Source organism: Passer domesticus, chromosome 1 (genome assembly GCF_036417665.1).
Source record: "Passer domesticus isolate bPasDom1 chromosome 1, bPasDom1.hap1, whole genome shotgun sequence".
Lineage (NCBI taxonomy): Eukaryota > Metazoa > Chordata > Aves > Passeriformes > Passeridae > Passer > Passer domesticus.
The window spans coordinates 87,587,203-87,611,189 of NC_087474.1; the positions used below are offsets into that span (position 1 = coordinate 87,587,203).

At 39.4% G+C, this 23,987-nt stretch overlaps 1 protein-coding gene across 3 annotated transcripts in view; it reads right to left on the reverse strand.

The window, feature by feature from the left end:
- The window catches only part of TRIO (trio Rho guanine nucleotide exchange factor), a 243,488-nt gene that overhangs the window by 173,958 nt on the left and 45,543 nt on the right, over positions 1-23,987 (reverse strand). For all 3 annotated transcript variants that reach the window (XM_064428332.1, XM_064428352.1, XM_064428342.1), the window contains exon 2: positions 1,500-1,574. In XM_064428332.1, coding sequence (XP_064284402.1) covers positions 1,500-1,574 — 75 coding nt within the window. The remainder of the gene's footprint in view (positions 1-1,499; positions 1,575-23,987) is intronic.

Here is a 23,987-nt window from a genome sequence, read left to right on the forward strand (position 1 = left end):
AGTGAAACTATGGATTTTGGCAGATCAGTTCTGGCCAGTCATGTTGCCCACAGCCGTTTGCTCCACTCGTCCATTAGGAGTTGCTACCTTCACACAGACAAGTTGGCAACCGTTTATTTCTGCCAATACCTCCTCTGTTCTGGTTCACAATTTATCATCTCCCCTTAAATTCATCTTCATCTTTCATTTGGCCCATTTCACTTTCACTGAATTAATGCCTTTCAGAATGCCATCTGCTTACGAATTAACATTTAAAAAACTCATCATTTTTCAGATCCCTTTTAAGGGGTCTAAACTAAGTACTGGACAACTTAAAAATTCAGAGGTTTTGGAGTGACAACATTTTCATTCAATGACATAAGACAAGGTCCAAAAAGTAATGAGGGATTGACATATTGTACTTAACCTCCTTTTCTCCTCTTCTTTCCCTCTAAAAATAAGAGTTCTAAGCAAGTCTTCACCAGCACTACAATTCCCAAGTTACAATGCTACCAGGAAAACTGGTCTTACTCACTACAGTTGCCAGGATCTTTTAAGAAAAGAGCACAAAAAAAAAATCTTCACCCACACATCTTTTTGCTTTTGTACCTCTACTTCAGTCAGGTAGTGGACCGGATAAAGTACTATGTACTACATGCTGTACATGCAGGCATCAGCATCCATGCACAGCAAATCTCTTAAAGAGTACAACTGCAGAAATAATTGTATGTGTTTTAGTATTTACAGACAAGAGCTTTACTTTTGTCATTCTTGAAAAATTATCCAGAAAATCACTTGCAAATATGAGACTGTCCTCTAAATCACTTGACATTAATACTATGGCCGAGAGAATGATGGTGTTTAATCCCAACAGAAAGTCACACCAAAAGGCAGTTTACAAAAATAAGCACCTCAACCCATCATTCCACCAAATAAAGATACTTATGAAGTTATAGACTATGTTATGATACAAACTCATACAAATCCCATCTTTAAATCCTCCTGCTATTGGTTCAGTAACCAATCAAATTCAATGTTCATGTTGGAATTACCTAAAATTACATGTTAAGTCAGTTCACCATGAAAATACTAAGTGTGCTTCAAAAGACAGACAACTGAAGTTCACTTCTGCAATAGACACATTTCTGCAGAATATACTGCAGATGGGTCAATAACAAAGGCATCTCTGTAAAATTCCCCATCAGAAGAACCAGAAATAAGACAAAGAATATGATATCAGTACAGCAGGTTCTAAGTTGCTGTAAATAGTGATGCGTCCAGGGGGAATGCAGGACTTAACATGACCAAGACAAAAACTAGCAATGTTCCACATTCAAGAAAACAAATACCTCCTTCATTATGCCTTTCAAAATGTATATCTTATGTTTAGGATATCCAATAGGAATCAGTGCTGCCCTAGTGTTCCATGAATTTTGTAATGACATTTGAAGTATTTAAAATACCATTTTATATGCTACTAACAACAGAGTTGGGTATTCTACAAGAGAAAATAACTGTACCTGAAAGGTATGCAACCTTTTCCTTTAAAATTGGCAATACTTCCATAGCCTTCATTTCATCATTTTTGCGAAACCCTGAAAAAAGAAGAGAAGATGATTAGTGAAAAATTCAGACAAGCCCAGCTTCTACATTTAATGAATGCACTGAAAAATATATACCTTTGGAATACATTCTGAATGTTATGATTACAGGAATTAAGATAATCTTACAATAAAAGTCTGTCAAAAAATAAACTAAACTTTAAAGATCTATTAATGGACATCACTTTGACCAGCTTAACACAAATAGTATGGCCTGTTAGCAAGCCTCAGTAGAAAACAAGATTCCAGAATTAGCCTTTTTCATCAGTTAATAAAAAGTGTCATATGAATCCATGGCTTTTATGCATTCCAAATCCCACTTTCTTTTCTTTTTTTAATTTTTTTTTTCCCAGCAGAGATGAAGAGCATCAAGCTATAAGAAGTTGGTATGCTTAGAACAATTACCATTTAAAAAAACAAATCCCAAACCAAAAACCCCACCCAAAATCCCACAACAACAAAACAAACAAAACAAAACAAACACAACCACCCAAACAAAAAACCCCACCAAAAACACCCCAACCCACCCAAAAAACACAAAAATACCCACCAAAAATCCCCAACACTATTTACATGTAACATTTCTTAAATCATTTCTGTAAGCAGAATTTTTTTCTGCTACCTAATAGGAGCAGCATTTTGCAACTGAGAGGACACTTTATCATACTAACTCTGTACATACAGGGAGTATCATACAGTGCCCAAGGTGAGTGACCACAGTCAGTGCTGCAAAGCAGCACATCATCAGCTTGTCCCTCCTTTTCTACATCCTATTTCTACTACTCTAATTCTGTGGCTAAATTCTGAAGTTCTTCTCTCTTTGACAAGGAAAATTTAGGAAGCATTTTTTTACATTATATTTCACCTGTGGAATACAGAATTTGTCATATTTAAGCCGATTTTGTTCATCTTACAAGAAGAACTGGGTGACACATCTTCAACTTACTTATGTGTACAACCCCTTCTGGTCAGTTTGGATTTAAGTGTTGTTTAAAACAATCCCGTATCTGAAACTCTGCTGGGCTAAGTGGGAAGCTCATTGCTTCTCTATAACTACTGAACCACAAAAGTGCTGTTAAGACTCTTCCTCCTCAAAAATATCCAGATGCTTCATATCCTTTCGTCTCAGATTCTGAGCTTAAATGAAATAGCCATGCATTTCTAAACTAAAACTTGAAGGTACCAAACTAGTATCATCAAGTAATAAAAGACCTATACTTCAGGGCATCACATATGGAAATTACATATGTGGTTTTCTACTCCAGAGAGCAGTGGTGAGACTTCTGTGCCCCTACAGTATCTTGCTGTGGGGACTACCCTTAAAAACAGACCCAGGGTGCACCAGGCACAACACCCAAGGGACAAAGATGTTCAGGTGTTTGCATGTAATCATCTGTGCATCTGTTTTGAGTGAAGAACTGCAGGAAGATGTGGTGGCAGTCCTCAGAACAAAGCCTACTTAGTGACAAAAGCCTGCATGTTGTGGACCTGCAGAATTTAAAAGCTTTGAATTACAGCAAGAAATTGTAGACAGCAGGAATTTTGTAAAGAAAGAACTGTGAACAGCACATGGGATTTCCTGTGGAAGACTACGGCCTATCCATGACCGAGGATTTTTAAAACATGTGTTCAGACAAATGTCTGTCAGCAGCAAGTCCCTCAAGTTCACCATAACTCAAGTGTTCAACCAGGGCATTGTCTCAGCACTCACAGAATGCAAACAAAAGAAAACAAAACAAATCAACTTCCAGCCCGATGGAAGTTCCCTGGCTAGTTCTTTGTTTTTTCCATGGACACCACAGACCATAAACAATCCCAAAATTCAGCACACATTCTTAGAAAGGCTAGACCAGGAAAACTGGTTCCTTGGGTAACCACAAAGCATGGAGGGTTTCTGCATGATGGACAGTATTTTGCAATTACACAGCAACTCCAGACTGCCAAAACAGTGCAGGGTTTACTTTCACGTTTGCACCTAGGCTCTCAAGATTCTAAGACACAGCAAAAGGAACTTCATGCATGATTACTCCTCCAGAGAATGGGCTATAGTTATCAGCCTTTTACTGAAATTGCCTACAGTTTTGTTCCGACTACATTTCTGTTTGTTATGGACTAAAACTCGAAATAGCTTTAAGAAAAAGCCTGAGCTTAAATAAATCACCTAAAAAGACAGCAAACACCCTTTTCCACCTTGAAATATTTGGGCTTCAGTTGACTGCTAAGGCATACAGGCACACTTCCAGAGTTAATTTTTTTTCATGTGCTTTGAGCTACCCACCATAAGCTTAATGCCAATTTAGCATGCTCAGCTTCCATATCAACCATGGCAATTCTTTTTCTTTACAGTAAATTCGGAGGTAGAAAACACTTTCTCCTCACCTAAAAAGCATGCAGAAACTAGTGCCGTACTTTGCTGTCTCTCTTAGCTCAAAATTACCCAAGACACTGATGTTACCGCAATTGCTTGCTCAGATTTCTAAGCCCTTAAACTACTTCACCTCGGATGATGCTGCGCAGTAGCTGCACGTTTTACTTTGCCTGTGGCATGTAAGAAGCGAGAAACATTTAGCTAACATTTCTCTGACTATTAAGGGGCCGCTCAAGGTAAACACCCTAGCAAATACGTTAGTGCTTGGCTCATGTTCTGCATCTGCATATCCTTAAGGCTGACTGCCTTGGATTATCATATTCCTGCTGCTCTAAACAGTCTATTTTTATTCCAGTTCTGCAGTGGTAAAGCTTAACTGAAAAGACTGTGGGGATTACAACAGATGAAAGAATGCTGGGGAGCAAAGAGGGTGAATACGGCAGGAAAGTATCGTTTTTATCTCCAACGAAGCAAAAATAAAACAAAAACCAGCAATATAAGCAGGTCTTAAGGGCTTGGGGTGGGTCCTCCCTCCCCCTTTTCAAAGCCTCTTCTCCACAAACCATTCGTGGATCTGAGGATTTGAGGATTTAATTAAAAAAAAAAATTAAAAGGCATTTACCACACTCAAATGAAATGCCATAAATATCTGCACCAATCTCTCCCTCCACAGCTCAGCATCCTCCGCGCCAGCCGGCTGCATCACATGTTCCTGGGGGTGATGTCATCCCTGCCGGCCCGGCCGGCTGCAGCTCCCGCCGCCGCGGTGCCGCCGCAGTGCCCGCGGCTCCGCCCCGCGCACACACCGGGGCCGCGGCCATCCCCGAGCCCCGCGGCCATCCCCGAGCCCCACGGATATCCCCGATACCCCCGCGGCCACCCCCGAGCCCCACGGCCATCCCCGATACCCCCGCGGCCATCCCCGAGCCCCAGGGCAGGCACAGGCTCTGCCCGCACGGGATTCCAGCGGGTATCTTTCCCACGGCACACGCTTCTCCTTTGGAAGCACAGTATGCACCTATGGCACGTATTTATGCTCTGCCACCTAAAAAAAAAGGCAATCTGACTTTAAAAGTGTTGCTTTCAATATTAAATCCTACATCTTTTAAAAACCGTTTTACTCTTAAACTGGAAAGCCGACCGTCATATTTTCAATACCTATTAAAGGAATACTCATTTCACAGTTTTGCATTTTTAATAGGTAGTAGATGCCCTTCTGTTGTAACATACAGCGTACACGTGCTTTTGCCCAACTACCGGCAAAGAGGGAAGAAGCTCAAATGATGCTAATTAATAATTAACTGCAATATATTCAGTAGAATAAGTAACACACGATTATGTAGTCCATTTCAATATAGGAGGTTCTCCCCAGCCCTCATGAAGAATTACACAATCACACAATCCCTTGAGTTGTCAGATACAGTTTCCTACTAAACAGATCCTTATCAAAAAACAGCTATTTAAATGCTGTATCACACAACTAAAGATCTTTACAAAATGGAATCAAGAAAACGTCACCTAAACATTCCTAAACATTGGAAAATTAAGAAGTCTACCCGACAAACACACCATTTTCTCTTTGCCCCCACAACTTCAGAGTCTGAAGACACCATCAATTAGCCAAATTCAGCAAACCTGTCTATATTAACCCTTTTTCTCACGCTGTATGAAGCTAAGATATTTTGCTGCAATATATAGTTTTATCCAAGTTAAAAGACCCACGAAAAGAGAACATTTTGGGATAGAGAGATCACCCTATGAGGTTTCAGAGAGACCCTTATTTGAGCGGCCAGGACAGCTCCTTCTCATTTGGACTGCAAGTGTTCCCAAATCCCATGGTGACAACCTGTCTGCAGAGCTGCCCGTCCATCTGGCCTGGAGGACAGAGTAACCCTGTGTAACATGGCCCCCTTCTGCCTAGAAATCACAGCATTCCGGGAACTGAGGGGCTCCCGATACCCAGCTTGCTGAAGCTTCCCAGAGGCACTGAAATACATGGAGAAAGTCACCTTTAGAGGGGTAACAGGAAACAGGTACTCAGTGTGGCAATTCACACAACCCAGACAAATGCTGGATTAGCCTAATGCCGAGGCTGAAGGAAAGGAGGTAACTGTGCTAATCATCTTGCACTGCACAGATCAGTAACTACTCAGCCACACAATTCAGGGGAGCAGACAAAATTACCTTACACGCACCTTTTAAGGTAACAACTCGATTACAGAACTGTGATACAAACCAATGTTGAAAACAAGTTTCCCCAAGAAGCACTGCTTCCCCAAGTACAGTGAAGTGTTTGCTTCAGAGGTAGCTTCAGTGATGTGCATCGTTCAGTTACGGCAACAAACAAAACACGGGAATAGAAATTAGGACAACAAAAAGACTCAGAAATTGAGGCTAAGAGCAGCACCTCTTCGCCAAAATGTTGACCAAGCACTCATCCATTGCTGTCACACACAACCGACTTGAAACTTTTCTGAAGCATGGCTGAAGAAAAACAAACGCCAAAAAGGAATGCTCTCATCCTAAAAACTCACACTCCTAATAACACAACTGCTTTTCACCTTGCAAACAAAAACAATACCTTTGAACAGGCGTAAACAAAAAATGCCAGACTCAACCCAGATTACTTTGATGCTTTAGGCTCTCTTTGGACTTCAGAATGACTCTCTGTTGTGTCATCAGCAGAAAGCAAGTGCCTCATCTGCCAGGCTGCTAACTCTAGCACCAGACTTCAACCTCCACCTCTTCTTTGAAAGAAATCCCATGCTGAATCGAAGCAACATGTTTCGGTGAGTTGTTTTCCAACAGAGTATTCACTTCAATGGACCTAATCCAATAGACTTTTACTCAAAAATGCACATTATGCTAAGATCTACAGGAAGGAAAAAAGAAAACCCACATAGAAATTGCACTCAGAACTGCTAATTACCTATTACTAGGTAACAACTGGACTGATCTAGGAGAGTCTTAAGTGAAAAGAAATATCTGCTAAAAGATGAGAGATAGAACAACTTCCATGGGTGGGAAGGACACACTTTCCCAACCAATGCACCTATGTCCTTCACCCAGACAAGGCAGTCATAACTGCAAACTATTCTACACAACTCCTTGCATCCACTGGTCAGTCCCTTTGTGTTAAGCCTTATCTTGGAACAGAAAATCTCTGAACTGTAACTAATCAACAATTAAGCAAAAAGAATACAAGATGTTAATGTCTTTAGCATTTTTTCTATTTCACAGCATGACTTACATAAATGATATGACACTGAAATCTGAGCTATTCTCTATTTGTACAACTATCCTAACTACATTTCAAGACAAATTGCTTCTTGGTTAATCAAGCAAGAAGGGGAGGGGGAAGAAAGAGAGGCATAGAGAAGCTCAAATGTAATTAGATTAGTACATTACAGACTGATTAGGGTTTCATTATTTGCCCTTATTCATTCCCCATATCACAAGATGATGACATCCCAAAAGATTTTAAAGATGATCTTAAATCTTAGAATCCGAAAGGTTTATTCAACTTGGTTATCAATTAACTGTGTATGATAAACCTCAGCTACACACTATGTCCCACATTTTTCAAGTGTCCAGAAAGAAAGCACAAAGCAGGCTCCTATTATCCATTTTAATATGGAGAGGCTTTAAAAATCAATCAGTGAGTAGATTTCTAAATAAGGTATTAATCAGTGAGAAATAATTTTAAACAAGATCTGAGGAGATTCACAAGCAGCCATTGTAAGAACTTTTATATTCTTATTCTGAAGTTACCACAGAGAAACCAGTATAATTAAGTCAGCACAACCAGTGGATTCTCTTTTTTTAAATCACGTTCAGAAAAAATGATTGCTGAACTCCTTAAGTCTTCAGGTTTGTAAATGAAATCAGACTATTAAGACAAAGGTGATAAAGAAAACTGAACTTTCCTAAGCAGCAAATTGCAAAAACCCATCAGTAAGTGAGAACATACCCCAAAGGGGTGGCAAAGGCAAGCAAAAGGTAACTAAAGTTACTGCATGTATGCGATTACTGATAGCTTTCCTTGATTTTAACTCAAGTATTTGAAGTGCCAATTTCAGTTTTATGGTAGGCTTAACTTGTGGATGCAAGTAAAGGATTCATAGAGCAATCAGAGCTGTCAATTCACCAACTGCACTGTTACTGCTTCCCATTATAGACATTGCCTACATTCAGTGCTGCTCAGAAATCTCACACCATCTTTCACATTGCAACAAAGCAAGAGAATTCAGGAAAATTATGGCGAATACTGCAATTCTCCTATATCTTTTCTCAAGCTCCATGAGCTCACAGATGATCAGTTTCAAAATCATCTCAGGAACACTAACTTTTAGGTACACCTCTTATGGCATCTTTAAGACTGCAGATCTTTCTTCCTAGGGCTAACAAGGAACTATCAGTAGGTTTTTTCATGGCATACAGATCACTGGACAACATCAGTAACCTTGTCATTCATCATTTATTCATTCATTTTTCTCAGTCCAGATTCTAAAATCACTGAGGGATTTCAACAAGGATACAGTTTAGGGGCATACCATTGAAGCAGCATGATTTCAGAGTTGTGCCAGCAGCCTTAGCCATGAGCTTACGCAAAGTATTCAATGTAATCATTTAATGTTAAGATCCTAGTACTGAATTCAAAGCAACTACAGGAGTACACCTTTGACTGCCTGCAGCTCTGATCAGGCTCAAGATCCACTCATCAAAAAACATTGTATCTTCAAACTCTCACTTTAATCACAACAGCTCACAGAAATGTCCCTGCTATTCCCATTTGGTTTTGCATTCCATGCACTCTCTATACATGCTGTGGGGAACTGCAAGACATCTGTACTGAGCAGGCATGCAGTGGCAACCAGGACCTCACAGAAGCAGACAGCTGAGAAATTGTCTTGAAATGAGAAAATGAGATTCATTAGAAGGTTACTAACTCTAAGTCACTTTCAGGTTTTGGCATATTTGCTAAGTGTTAAGAGGATCTCTCTTACCATTTTCAACAGCTCTCTGCTTTGTCCTGACAGCAGGACACACCTCCCATCCCCGCAAATTATGGGAGAAGCACAAAGTCATGCAGAGAGATGTGGGCCAAGAGAAGACTGCTAGTGTAGTTGACAGCAAATACTCAGACAAGATCAACTTCACAGACTGAATAACCTTGCTTTTCTTGGAAGCTGGCAGACTCAGCTATTCCTCAGGAGCAATTACCAGGAAATTAGCCACCTCAGGTGTATGCTGCAAAACCTGTTGAAGAGCTGTCTTAAGAATCTAAGTTAAGGAAAATACTAAATGCTAAATCACTGCTAAAAATCTGTGATTTCCTTTTAAGTGTGCAAAAAGAAGCTTAAAGGTATCCATGTAGCGAGGTCCTATCCAACCTGAATTACCCTTTGATCCTATGAAACGTGCAAGACAGAAGTACAAGCGTCCATTTTCTAACTGCAACTTAAGATGAGACCATCAAAATATGACCAGTTTTCCCCTTTTAAATGAAAAGAGCTGCATTCCTAAATTTTTCTGTCCCTTAGCAATGTTCAATTTGTTGTTGCTGCCCTGTCGACACTGTTGGAAGTTCATTTGTTTTGGTGGGAACTGCTCATCCATCTCTAAGTGCTGTGATACTTCAATTCACTGCCCTGCTGAGGTAGCAAACCTTTTTGTCAGGGTGTCCATCAGTAGCACACAGCTCACACTGCAGTCAGACACTTGCCCTGTTCACTCATAGCTTAGAGGTCTACACTCTCAGGGCTATCAGGAGGGTACCCAGCCTCCCATAAAAAACTGGTTAACACACAGTTGTTTGAACAACAAGAGCTCTAAGCAATCTTACTTATTTTTTTCTGTTCAAAACACAGATCAAGTGGAAGGCAGTAGCTTCTAAATTCTGTGCAGCAACAGCTGGAACATAACGTTTTAGATCATGTCCTTTGGCTCTTGTTCCAAACCACCATCTGGAGAAATCTCTTTCCACAGTGAAATTGATGAAGACTACAGCAAGGGCAGTAAAAATAAGCAACTTAAAACAGCTTGAAAATCATCCTGCATTGTTTCATCCTGAGCAACAATAGGAAGAGCTATTTCCATCAGCCCTGAAATCAATCAAAATACCTAAAACTAGATTGCATATTCTTCAGTAAAAATACCTTTTTATACCATAAAGTACTACTTTTGGGCTTTCTATCATTCACAGATCCCAAGAATAGACATTTATTGGTTATGGTATTTTTCCTGTTCTCCACCCTTTTTTTCTTTTTAAATATGCACACACTCTTACAACATTTTCATCACCTTATGGAAACACATATGCAAAAATTATACTCTGATAAATTCATATTTTGAGACATTAGTTGAGACATGAGACATTTAAACAACCTTTTTTGTTGTTGTTGTTGACTATTCCTCCTCCCTCCCCCTTCTCTCTTTGCAGGATATTTCATATTCCTTCTGTGGAAAAACTAGCCATTTACAATAAGATGTATGCCAAATAACCTGATTTGTGCAGAGCTTTCATTCTTTCAAATTCCCATTTTATTAGTTTGCAGCTGTAAGTAGCTTGAGCTCCAAATGCCTTGAGACACAGGAAATGTAGGATGAATCCCAGCTTCTCTAGCACATTACAATGCACATACATGAGATCTATGCGAGTAAGAAGGGGGAGATGCTTTTCTTCATCCTGCATTGCAAAAACAGTCAAGTTGCTATTCAGTCAAACGACAGAGAAAAAGCATTGTCCCCAGCTTGTTTTGTACCACCCTTGAACTTAAGATGTGTGGCTGTCAGAAGCATGTAGAAGGGGGCAAATAGAATAGGGAGATGCTCTGATGTAAAAGTTTATCTCTTTACTGAGCTGATTTTACTTAAAACACTGATTAACATATGCTACCCGTTAGAAGGAACCGATTTGTAAGAAAAGAGAGTAGCAATGAGGAGTCCGCAGGGGAATTAAAGCTTGGGTATTTCACTTTCAGTACGTGAGCGGTTGCTAACAGCAACCTGTCTCCCTCCCTCCCTGCCTTCAAGGGAGAGCCAGATTAGCACGGAACGCCAAAAGGGATGTCCAACACACGTCTCGTTTGCTCAAGGATTACGTTAGAAATTCTACCCTGAATTACTCTGAGCAGGTGTGTGCTCTCACCACACATGCCGCCGTAATGAATAAAAATAAAAATTAAAAAAACAAAAGGAAAAAAGCGCGTTTAAGACAATAGACGGCGGAGAAGGCGAGGAGGCGCGGGAGGCCGGCGGGGCAGCGGCGGGGGCGGCGCAGCGCGGCTGCCCTCGCCGCCGCAGCGCATTACAGCACGCATTACATCACCGCCTTTGTGCAGCGCTGAGCCGCGCGGCTCGGGGGAGCGCTGCCAGAGCTGCAGCCCCGCATCCACCCCCCACACCGCACGGAGGCAGGAAAAGAAGCGATCTGGAGTCACGTCAGCCTTCCTCTCCCCTCACTGCCGAAAATCCTCCCCTTCTGATCCCTTTGGGAAATTTCATTAGAAAGAAAAAGACCCTTGGCACGCTTAGCTTTATGAACGGATTTCAGACAAGAATAAACAGAAAGGATTTTGCAGATTGTCACGACTAAGAAAGGGAGATTTCATTCTTCATTTATCAAATTTGTTCTAGCAGATTATCTCCTTCAGATGACAAAGGCGAGCAGCCTGAATCTCATTAGAGCTACATTTAACACAGCTACTGAAGTACACAAATTTAACCTAAATCAAGGCCGGGTTTTCTTCGTGAACTCCAACTTAGTCAGCGCCTACGTTACTGCAATGAGAAAAGATTAACATCTTGCCTTCACTTTCTTCCATTTCTGCAAACAGCTACATGCTACTATAAATGCAGCATGTGCACTTTCACGACTCTGGTCAGAAGCACAGTCCCAAACTCAGCACCCAAATCCAGCATTTCTCAGCAGCTCACCTATCCTCAAGTCATGAGTAAATAAGCTTCAATCTCATTTTTATTAAGGATATGTAGTATATGCAATACCAAGACAGACAAGACAAAGCAAGCAGCTCCCAATGCTATTTAGGACAGAAATCTGCACATATAGTGCTCCAAAGACATTCAGATAACTGTTTCTACAGCTTTAATATTCACATGCAATGTCAAACAATTGGAATCGATTACAATAATGTTTCTTACAATTAATTACATTTATATTTCTTTGGGAACAACAGTTATTTGAGAGTAGGGGCACTGCATTGTACTCCCGAGTGCACTAATCAAATTCTCCTTCAACTTAAAAAAAGATCATATACGAAATATTGCTCCATTTATAGACCAAACTAGTAAAAAGCTATTTAAACTTAACTGCAATTTACTACCTCCTGCTACTTGCCAGCACAACAAATGCAGACTAATAGTTGTGAGCATGCACTAATGCATGCTCAAATTTTTAACATCCTAACTATGGACGCTGATCTGGTTGTTCCATTGAAGTAGCAAATATAGTTAGTTTTCTGCTAGCACAGACAGCAAGTATTCACCCATCAGCTTCACCCTTCTAGAGGATGGGTAGTACAAAGATGCTATATGCCCAAACTATCCAGCCATTCACCTCCATAACACTACCTGCTAAATATCAACACTAGAAAATGTTTTCCTTATTATTTTATTTCAATAGAGGGCATTCCTCACATGGGCATGTTCAAGCACCTCTGGACCCATGCCTTTAAAAAACATGCTGGGACTTACGAGGCATTATACAGCATCCTACAGATACCATGTGATACCATCTGCAAATCAGGATAATGACAATGATTCAACCACTGGAAGTTACAGTATTTTAATTAAGTTCACAAAACTGGCCTAATTTAAGCTCAATTAAAATGAGTTTGTTGGTCTTCTACTACACTGACTCACGCTACAAAAAATTCTAAATGCATATGATTTCCTGGAAAAGCTCTTCAAGACAACAATAGGAGCTAACATTTTAATTGCATTAAAAAGCAGCTAAGTACTTTGGCATGTGTATGAATCCATTACTTCAGAAGTCTACAATGTATTTTAAAAGCACTAGGTAAGATTTTAACAATGCCTCTGCCTTCATGTCTTCAGTTCCTGACATCATTATAGATTCACAAAGTTGTCTCTGAAGATTTTAAACTCTAAAACCAATTAGCAGTCCATCGGTGTACTTCTAAGTGACCTAGCAAGCTTAATTAGAAATATTGACTTCTGTAGAGTAGAACAGTAACAAAAAGGGAATTACATTTCTCTAAAACTGTTTTCATCTTTATTATTAACACACCCAACCCTTCTTATCCCATTAAAACACAAGTTTATGGCATCAGTTGCTATATTGTTTAGTTTGGGGTTTTTTTGCACATTATAAATAAGAAGCATTCTTTACTAAAGTGCTTTTGGTACAGAGCCACTTTTGTTGTACACAAGTCATTCTTATGTGTTTTTGAGTTCCAATACCCTGACATGCAATTCAAATTGCCAGCTCTCATATCTACTATTATTTAACAGCAAAATCCTGTGATATTAACTATGTCAGAGGTTTACTGAGTCTTTTTTTTTTACCTGGCAGCTATTGTAAGCTTGAATAGGAAGTAGGATCACATCATTTTCCAGCACAAGCCATTTTGATGTAGACGGATAATGAATATATTCGGGACTCAACACAGGGGGAAGTGTACTGAGTCCGACATTACGTACCGGAGCACAGTTAGACTGCAAGAGCTGGACTGCAACTTCTCCATGACAGACTTCCCAAAAAGTTCTCATAGCTGATACACCTAACAGCCTCCTTTTTATGCTTCCCTAACTCAGCACAAGTGTATACAACCAGCATCACACAATGCATTTGATATTTAAAAACATTCTTCCCAAGTCCTTTCTACATTCAGTTCTCCTGATATACTTTATCCTCACTACCTCTGCATCAACCTTGCTGATGCTGACGACAGGTCAGTTCATTGGCAGTATCTGACTATAAGGGTAATAAAAGCAGATGGAGCATTTTATCTACTGTCCATTTACATGCACCAAGAAGACTAGTCCAAAATTTACTGAACAGAGTCTGAAGTATATGTACAGCAGTATGAGATGTCTGGAGACCCTTTCGTCCAGCAGATGCTCTGATTCACTGTATATCCATTCTCACAAGACATCATCTATTACCACACACAACTCAGTTGTATACAAATTTATCCCAATTAGCTCGAATCAGTAAACTGAGCTCTGAATTCAGCAACTGAAAATCAAGCACAAACTCTGTGGCTTCTAACCCTTGAAAGAAGGAGGAGCAAACAAGCTAGCAGGATATGTTAGTCAGAACACTATTACTATCAGCAGCAACAAAAATGCCCTGGTTTCAAAGCAGACCTAAAGTGGTACTATCATCTCAGCATCTGTGCAGAGCTATTATGAAGTAGTTGAGACTGTAAAAAGCAAAACTGAACCAACAGGACTTACTCTGTCACTTGTGCTTGAAATAATGATATGCATGATAACATTAGGAACCTAAGTTACAGCACCACAATCCAGCATCTCTGCTTGCCTTCTTGAGAGCTTTGTTTTGTAAAGGAAGTTCACTTAAGATTCAAAAATCAACAAAGCTGAAGTTTATTTGGATTTATGAGAAAATACCTTGAATGAGTCCAAAAGAGTTCTGAAACAGGGCCAATATCAGAAGCTTAAGTTGCCTACCAAATATGAGCATTGCTGGCAGATGTGAGATAATCCCATCCTTACAGAAGGCCTGCTTTTGACCTCTTTGGGTAATTGACTGCCATTAAAATCACTTTTCAAATGTCCATTCTTACATTCAGATTTTTTTGAAGTGTCATCCGTCAGGCTCTTGGCTCAATAACTTTCTATGGATATAAGCTCCCTGACCTTATCAGACTTTTTTTACCTTTCCAATTTAGAGCATACTATTCCACATTAAAAGGCATTGGTATTTAAAAATTTGGTTTCTCATAAAGACTTCCAATTAAATATGACAGTCAAGTTTATTGTGGCTTCCTAGTTTTTGTTGCTCTTGAACTGTTTGAAATGGCTTATGATTCTGAACAATAGCCCTTTATCTCCACCGAATATTTGCTTTGCTGTATCAAAATAACTGAATCACTCTCAGATTAGTTATAGCAAGAAAAAATTGCTTCTAGATAGGAAGTAAAACTTTCTAGTCTGCTTCAATTTCATCAGTTCAGCCCAGTGTTGCTATCTGGTAGTTTATCAGCACCTGCCAAGAGATTACAACTGAATTGAAGGCTTCATTATACCAGACACTGTAACTTCTATCAAACATATACATGCAATATGATACAGATAGGGCAGACAGGAAGTAAATATTGGCAGCTAGTGGACAAAGATTTAGAAGAAAGTTACTTGTAGTTTTCTAGAAAGGAGGTAATTAATTATTAGCATTAAGACTCAACCATTAAATGCTAACTCAGAAGTCCACTATGAAACTAAAGTACTTTAATTTTTCTGATACAAACATCTGTGCAAACAGTTATAGATAGCTCATGAAATAGTTGTGGGGGCAAATGTATGCACACATGCACTGGCACACACCAAAAGCCAAGGAATGGGCTCGGTCAAGTTCCATGCAGTGCACTGTCACAAGCATAATACAGCGAAGATTCCCTTTTGGTGGCAGTGCCAGCTTAAGCCAGAGTTTTACAGTAATTACCAAAAGCAGGTTGGGGATTCTTAGTTTGATTAATCAGTACCACATCAGTAGTCTACTATTACCATGTTAAGTCAAATATCTGTAACTCGCCTTACATATTATATTGTTTCAAAAAATGTAGACTGAATTACTCATCTTTCTCTTCCTTAAGGGACAGACCAAAAGTCACTGGTTAACATCAGGACACTCCATCCACATGAGTATGTGCACCTCCAGCAGGAAGGCACAGGGATATCCACAAAGTGACTGCCTATAATTAACACACATGCCTGTAACAGATCACACAGCAAAAGATACATATAATATGGACTTGTTTTTTAAAGTCCCTTATGCTGAAACTGACAATCAAAAAAACAAGAGAAAATATGGTCTGCTTATTCAACACATGCCTCATATCTCTACACACTGATAAAGTACAGTAGGACAGCAGTGTATTATTGAAGAGCTGGTTCTAGTAACTGACCATTGAGCTAATCCAGTTCTGAAATTCCAGCCCATTAAACACACAGGAATTAGTTACTGCACCCATATATTTTTATTCAGGGGTACCACACATTAGCAGCTCAGTTGAGTTTGGATTTATACATACCGTGGCATGCCCAGTATGTTACCTGTAAAGTTAACTTTTTAACTGTCATATGCCAGCTTCAGTCTTCAGCTAGGAAAGATCTTCAGTGGTTGTCTTTGTTTCCAAGAAGATATGCTTATTTTTTTTTTAAGGGAAGCATCATGAAACCCTGCATTACAATAATATTAACCTGTAGCAGACAGGAGCACTTGTCGGAAAGCCACAGATCAAATTACAAAGGCCAGAATTACTGCATAATGCCAGCCATCTACAACGCCATCCTCTGAATTCTTCACTCTCTAGAATAGCAGCTTTAGAGCAAGAAAACAACTGGCTCAAAGATCATCTTTAAACAAATAGCTGTCAGGTGAGCAATGCTATTTTGACACAAGCAGCCATTTGCTTATCTGTGTACATCCTTTATCTCTACAGTCTTCTTCCTTTACTTGGAAGTGGTATTCGCCCTGAACACACCACAGGCATTCCTTCTTCATAATGAGTTCAGTATCTGCATTTATGCTCCCTTCAGTGGATGACTAATATTACAAGCACGCTATTTTGATTGACACCTAATACCATAGCTGCCATTATCACTTACATCATATTAAAACATGAAGTGTTACCCACATCTATTTGGAGAGTAAAAGAATACAGAATTGCTTTGACACATTGTCAAGCACTGTCAAGATTCACCCACCATAGCTGTGTTTTCTGTTTCTCCATCTTACAAGGTCATTAACTAAGAACTAGAGATGATTTTACCACATTATAGCTACACATTCAATTTCATTTTGAGTATTATATAATAATATGCTAGTACAACACAAAGTTCAAGAAATACTCAAGTGACTTACCATTCAGAAGTATCAGTACACCAGTTTTTTGTTTTGCATCCCATTTATACGAACACATTGTTCATACCCCCAGATACTCAATATGTCTGCAGCCAACAGAATGGATAAGCTAAACAGTGCTTGGGAACAGCAGCAATTTAAACCCTTATGCCTTATCAAGAAAAATGAATCCCTATTTCAAAAAACTCAGATTTGAGTTCAAGACCCCAGTAAATGTGATGCAGTTTCCCTAAATGCTAGGTTTCTATGTTCTATTTCCAAGTCAAAACATTTTTCAATCTTGTCTGAGCAGTCAGATGAAAAAAGGTACAGTACATGTTCCAAATCCAAGTAGTCTTTGTCAATGAGTGTCTTCTGCCCGTACCCTTTGCTTGACTGTCAGTTTGCTTAACAGTTGCTCTGCCTGGATTTACTACCAAATAGGCTTTGACAATGATTGCTATTTAATCCTATGTAATACCCAGATGCAACTGTTCCCTGATCAGAGGAGAGTTTAAAAACACAGTCTCCTTCCTGGCTACATACAAGCCTGGAGACACACACTAGAAATTTTGTAACTTCAAAACTCAATAATAGAAAAGACCACTACTGTAAATAACAGCTGTTAATTTTTTGTGTATTTATCTGTGGCAAGAAAAATATTATTATTATTATTATCGCTATACATTTCCTTACTCCTTATCTAAAATTTGAGTTTAATAAACTGAGCTTTCTAATGCTTTTACTTTAGGCAATGACACTTCAATAAAACTGAAGACCAGAGTTCACCACCTGAGTGTCTGGACTTAAGCCACCCACCACTAACAGCAAAACATGCCATGTAATTCAAACTCAACAGTCAACCCACTCATCTTACACAAGCTTACTATTTCAGTTGTAGAATCTGTACACTAGCCGGATGTCCACTAACAATTCTCAGTTACTACTGCCACCTTTAGAGCTGTCAACTTCAAGGATCTGCAGGGTTTTTTTGTATTTGGATCAGCTGTAAATTGAATCTAATTATTTGTTTTCATGCATTATATGATCTAGATTTGTTACTCAAAATACCTCAGTGTACACGAGCACTTGCTAGCAAGGGGACCCTCCATAAGTCCAAAATTATTTCCTTAATCATTTAATCTCTCCTTATATTTACTTGAAATAGATTACTTCAATTATCCCTGAACATTCTTACCCCAGTTTCTGAAATGCTTATCCTCCTGAAAAAGATACTGCCATGATCTAAGGTCAACATACACACTGCATTATAAAATGAAAACCGAAGTTAAAATATTTTAAGTTTATCTTGATCTCTAAAACACAAAAAATTCCTTTCCAAAGCAAAACCAAAAACCCCTATCAACACCCCAGTATTCAGTCTAGTTACTACTCTAAGTTATAAACCAATAACCTGCACAATTATTAACTGGCTGATAAATTCATCATTTCAACGTAAGACATACCTAAGATTTAGATAACACTCTCCATCAACAATTTAATTAAGAACAAACTAAGCATTAGTAGGGTGAGTAACAACTCGTGCCTACAGCACCAGATGATAAAACATAAGATAAAGTACAGTGAAGAACAAAATATTCTGTCTGACTTCACCTTAAATATAATGTTTTATTCTTTCAACATCTCTAATCAAAATTCAACATACCTGAATAATATAACCTATGGATTTAAACTTCTTAATGCCATCTAGGAGAATGAAGGATTACTGCACTCAGACAAAAGAAATTGGCTCATTTGGGTGGGTTGACAGGGACAAAACATGAAAAACAATGTAAAAATTTCATTCACTTCCCAAGAGCGACACATGTGCTAGCACAAGAAATATAGGCCATAACTGAAGCATTTCAGGCAAACTGACTCAATGTCTCTACTCCACTTCTCTACTCCAGGACAGCTCTTGTGAAGTGCCACATCTTATCAGGCTACAGTTTAAGCCCTATTCACAGGCAGGCCACTGTCTTAATGCTTCAGGGAAAGCAGAATTCTGATTTGGCCTCTGCATTACCTAAATTACCAGCTTACACCACAGAAAAAAGTAATATGCTAATTTATTTTAAATTAGGCACTGACACTTCAGTGCTTCAAGAACTCCAAGACGTTTAAGATGATGACCTCAAATTAAGACCGTCCTTTCTCTCACACTGTTCTGTGGAATACTACTGCAGTACTGTACAGAAGTATTTTGGCAGACAAATACTGCAGCCTCCTGTCAGCACTGGTCTTCCACAGACTTGTTTAACAACTTATACAGCAAAATTAAGAACAAGCCAGATAGTTCCTGCATACATTTGCCAATACTTTGCAAACCCTGCCTTTGGTTTCCAGGACTTCCAAACAAAGCAGCATGATTTTGTTAAAACAGTTAACAGCATATTAGCTCATAAGAAAGAAAATTGATCTAAGAAAAGCCTTTTCTAAGCAAATCAAGACAGAATCTCCTTCTACTATTTTCCTGTGCTCATCATGTAGCAGAATGCTTCCTGATGCACGTATCAGAAAGTGTGTCACTGGCAGTCAGCTACACAAAGGGGAAAGCATTTGATCTGTGTCACAGTCAGCGTGTCAATCCACAGCACTAATACCTTTCCCAACTAACCTACCTTTCCCAACTAACCTAGGACACAGCCTGTCCTAGCTGAGGCCACCACAATTCCATGTCAGTCTACACAAAAAGAAAATTAATAAACCCCTCATTCTTCTTCAGGAAATGAGAGTACAAAGGAAACCAACAAGGAATCTCTTTCAGCAGTTTCCAGACAACATGCCTCTAACATGACTCAGGCACTTGAAAGAGTGTTTTACCATGAAACACTGCTCCATACATCAGCAATTACTTCAGTAAGACTATGCCAACTATGCAAGCAATTCAACTTAGAACACGGTGCCAGGGTTTAATGCTAAACATGAATGCAGCTCACTGTGAGAGGCCAGTAAGTATCTGTGCAGTACTACAGCTGGCCTTGCCAACATCATATGGTCAAACCTATCAAAGAAACTATTTTCCCCCAAAGAAGTGGAAAGAGTCTAATACACACTACCTAACTCCAAGCTAAACACAGATTATACAGCAAACTCTTTCATTTGCAATGGCAGGCACATTAGGGCCAGGCCTGCAACTATTCACTTCTACCCAGCAACTGCCTGGCACAGCCTGGGTGCCCACACCATGGGGACAGGGAGGAAGGAGCCCAGCTGTGTCTGCTGGAACCCTGAGAGACCACCATCAGCCACTCACTCGCCCCTCAGCACACACAGACAAGTCTCCAAGGCACAAACCCACATCCTGTTGCAACAGCCTGCATACCTAGCAAAAGCAGCAGCACACGTGCTGAAGCTATAAACTGACCACTGTCATCATTTTCTGTATCCTTTCATGGAGTCTCATCCTTCTGCTAGTTTTCTATTTTTTCTTGAAGCATCACTGCAGTATTAAATCATCAAGTTAGAATTTACTCCATTTATCTCAATAAAATTTCTAAATCATTCTTTTTAGTTTACATGAGCATGTAAGAGAGAATTGGATTTGGGGGTAACAGGTACACTTTTTACTAGTGATAGAAACAATTCTCATTCTGCAAATCTTTTTTTTTTTAATATTAAATCTTATTTGTATTTAATTCTCAGGACATTCTTGCTTAAAAATATTAAATGTCAGTGATTATTCAAATTCCTTCAAATTCACCCTTTAAGTGAAGGGAAGCTTGTGACTTTAAACAAGTAGTCCAAAAATTCTCAGGTAACAAGGGTACCCAGAACATTTTAGGACCCTGAAAGCCAAAGCAGCTCCCACTGACTCTGCGTACCTTAGATCCTGGCTCCAAACACAGAATGGCTCAGATTGGAAGGAACCTTCAGTAGCTCACAGCTCAGTCTCCTGCTCAAAGCAAGATCAGTTCTGAGGTCAGGCTAGGTTGCTCAGGGTTTAATGCAGTTGAGTCTTGGAAATCTCCCAGGGCCATATTCCACAGCCTCTCTGGGTGACTTCTTCCAGAGCTCAATTACCCTTGTAGTGAAAACCTGCCACGTTTCAGCTCATGAAGGTTTCCTGTTCCTCCCACCACATGTATAAAGAATGTATTAAGAATCTGATTTCTCAGTTCCCTCTTTCTTGGTTAGAAAGTTATCATTAGGTATCCCTGAAGCTGCCTGGTCTCCAAATTGAACTTCAGCCTCTCCTCAAGTGGCAATGTGTCCAATCCAACAATGTTGGTGGCTCACCAGCTGGATTTAACACACTACTCCAGATATTGAATACTGTGTGAAAACTGATAGTCTTAATGTACTAGCTAACTTCCTGTGGACACAGCCAGGACACTTACCCTTCCTCTGCTAGAGCACACTGCTGGCTCATCTTCAGCCTACTGTCCAACAGGACAGCCAGCAATTCCTATAGAGGGCTGCTATCAACCACCCAGTCCAGCACTGTAACAAACCACTACTGGTTGATCCTCTCCTCCCTGATTCTTCTTTGTAGGTACAAACATCTGGTAGATCTTGGTGGTGGAAAAGAAGGCTTTAAGGAACTCAACCTCTGCATCAGTGGAAACTGAACCACCCACGCCACTCAGCAGCAGTGCTTTTTCCATCCTTATTCTCCTTTTGTCAATGTTGGAGCAGCACTACTTGTGACCCTCAATGTTCACCTCTTATTTCAAGTCTAGCTGGACATTTGCTTTGCTTTGCATTGCTACCTGGCATTTTTTTCTGCAGATAAAACTCTCAAACTTTCTTGCACATCCCCTAATTCACTGTCTCAAGAGCTTTCCCCTTGAAGTGACTGCTCCTAAAGTCTATTTTATCTTTGGACCTGGCGAGAAAAATACAACATAACCATTTCATTGCGCATGGAGACATTACTTGTTGCTGCTTAGTTTCCACAACCTGTTCCAACAGTCCAAGTCTACAGACCAGCTTTCTACAGCTACCACTGAGCACCTAGAAATACATTTCCTAAATGCATTTCTCATTGTTATAGTCTTATTTGCTTACCCAGAAATGAGCTTATGCTTAAAGCAGGGAACAATTAGAGGAAATGGTGAATCATCCCAGAAAACCCCCTATATTTATCACACTATTAATTTTCCTGTTAAAAATCCAGGTGATTGCAGCAAATTGTTAAACAGATGTAGATAGATAGATAGATAGGCAATAGACTGGCACAGTTAAATGCCCACAGTATCACAGGCCTATACATTGATGTCTGAAAAAAAAAAATGACATGAAACACTGGCATTGTAAGCATATAAAGAAGCTCTAAAAATTCTTCTATTGACCATTAAATCATAGCAATTTGTTTTCAACAATTAAATTTTGAGCTAGCCAGTCATCTAGTTCAAAACTGTAAGGTTATAGTAAAACATTATTAACTACTCTAGGATTATTTACTCCTGTCAATGGAGACCCAACAGTTCAGCCACTTGCATCCACTTCCCTTTAGTCATCTTCTGCCAAAGGTTAATAGACAGAAGGGCAGCTCGCCGTAATTTTAAACACTCAGTCCAAGAAAACCAATTCTAGAGGTTCATGTATGAAATGTTGTTTGTGCCCTTTTTACATATTTAAGTATAACAAGCCAAAAATCCAACAGATACAGTCATAGCCTGTTAGGGGAATTGTAGTGAATTTTCAGACAAATAAGGCATTCTACTTGGGAGGCTGAGAAATACAATAAGCATAATGGATGGTTAGATGAAAAGTGCTATGCTTGCAAACTACAGCCCACAATAAATCATCTTTCCAGGAACACATCTATCTTCCCTGACTGGAAGCAAAATAAAACAGCTTTTAAAAGGGATTTTGCCAAATAGGTAGGTGAAACTACTTTCTTCTTTAAATAAAGACAACTGAAGTCAGGTGCTGAACTCAGCATTTGCTTTGGTTCTGACCACAGTGTCTCCTACTACTCCTATATGTAAAATAGCAATAGAAGCACAAGAGGAATCAGTTGTGCTACTGTCATTCCTAATTAATCACATGGCAATAATCAGTGCAGGTATCACAGAAAACATAATTTCACAAATGCTTCTGCTTACTATAGCTACTATAATTGTGATAGGTTTAGCTGCACTTGATTCAAGTGGTTTGACTTGCCAACACAGGAGAGAAACTTCAGTCTTCCAAATACTGCAATTCAGTGTTGGGAAAATCCTGCTGTACTGCAGGTGAGCCAATACCCAATCTAATTTATATCTGGCAGGCTTGATTATCACAGAGAACACATGGTAGCAGACTTTAGGTAGTAAAACCCTTCTAAACACCACCCATGAAAAATTACTTTTATCAATTTTTGGAAGTCAGCTAAGTGATAACTATTACAGTTTTGAACATTACAAAAATGTAATGTTTCGCATTACATTTTAATGTAATGTTTCCTTTCACTACTCAACTTTTTGCATCCTCTCAAGAGATCTTAGCCTTAAACTTCTCAGTATAGTTTTTTAAATGACGCTTTTTCCATCATGGGCTAATCCCTACAATCCAGAAACTGTAGGCTCTGGCCCCAAGCAAAGGAAGGGAGTTCATCTCCCTCACTCCAGTGGCTCTGTGGAAGGGTTTTTACACTGTAAACTGCCAGATAACTGATCCATTTCAAGTCTACAGAAGTGTAATGGCAAACCAACAGATTACACTATCCTCACCTACATGTGACTTATGTGACTAAGCAGTTTAGTTGCATTCCTTGAGAACTGACAGCTAACTACTGGGTCAGCTCTGCACAACAATCCTGCCTGTAAAAAACAGTATCTTCGTTTAATGATGAACTTCCTGGTTAAGCACCTCCAACTTCTGTATACTGAAACCTTCTATTTCAGCAGAAAAGTTTCCACTATCTAGTTTTAATCTTCATCCACTTGCAACTAACTTCATTTCATTTCCTTTCCATTAAAATGACAATGATTCACATTAAGAAGGTCAGTCCACCAAGTCAGTCACAAACATTTATTTTATT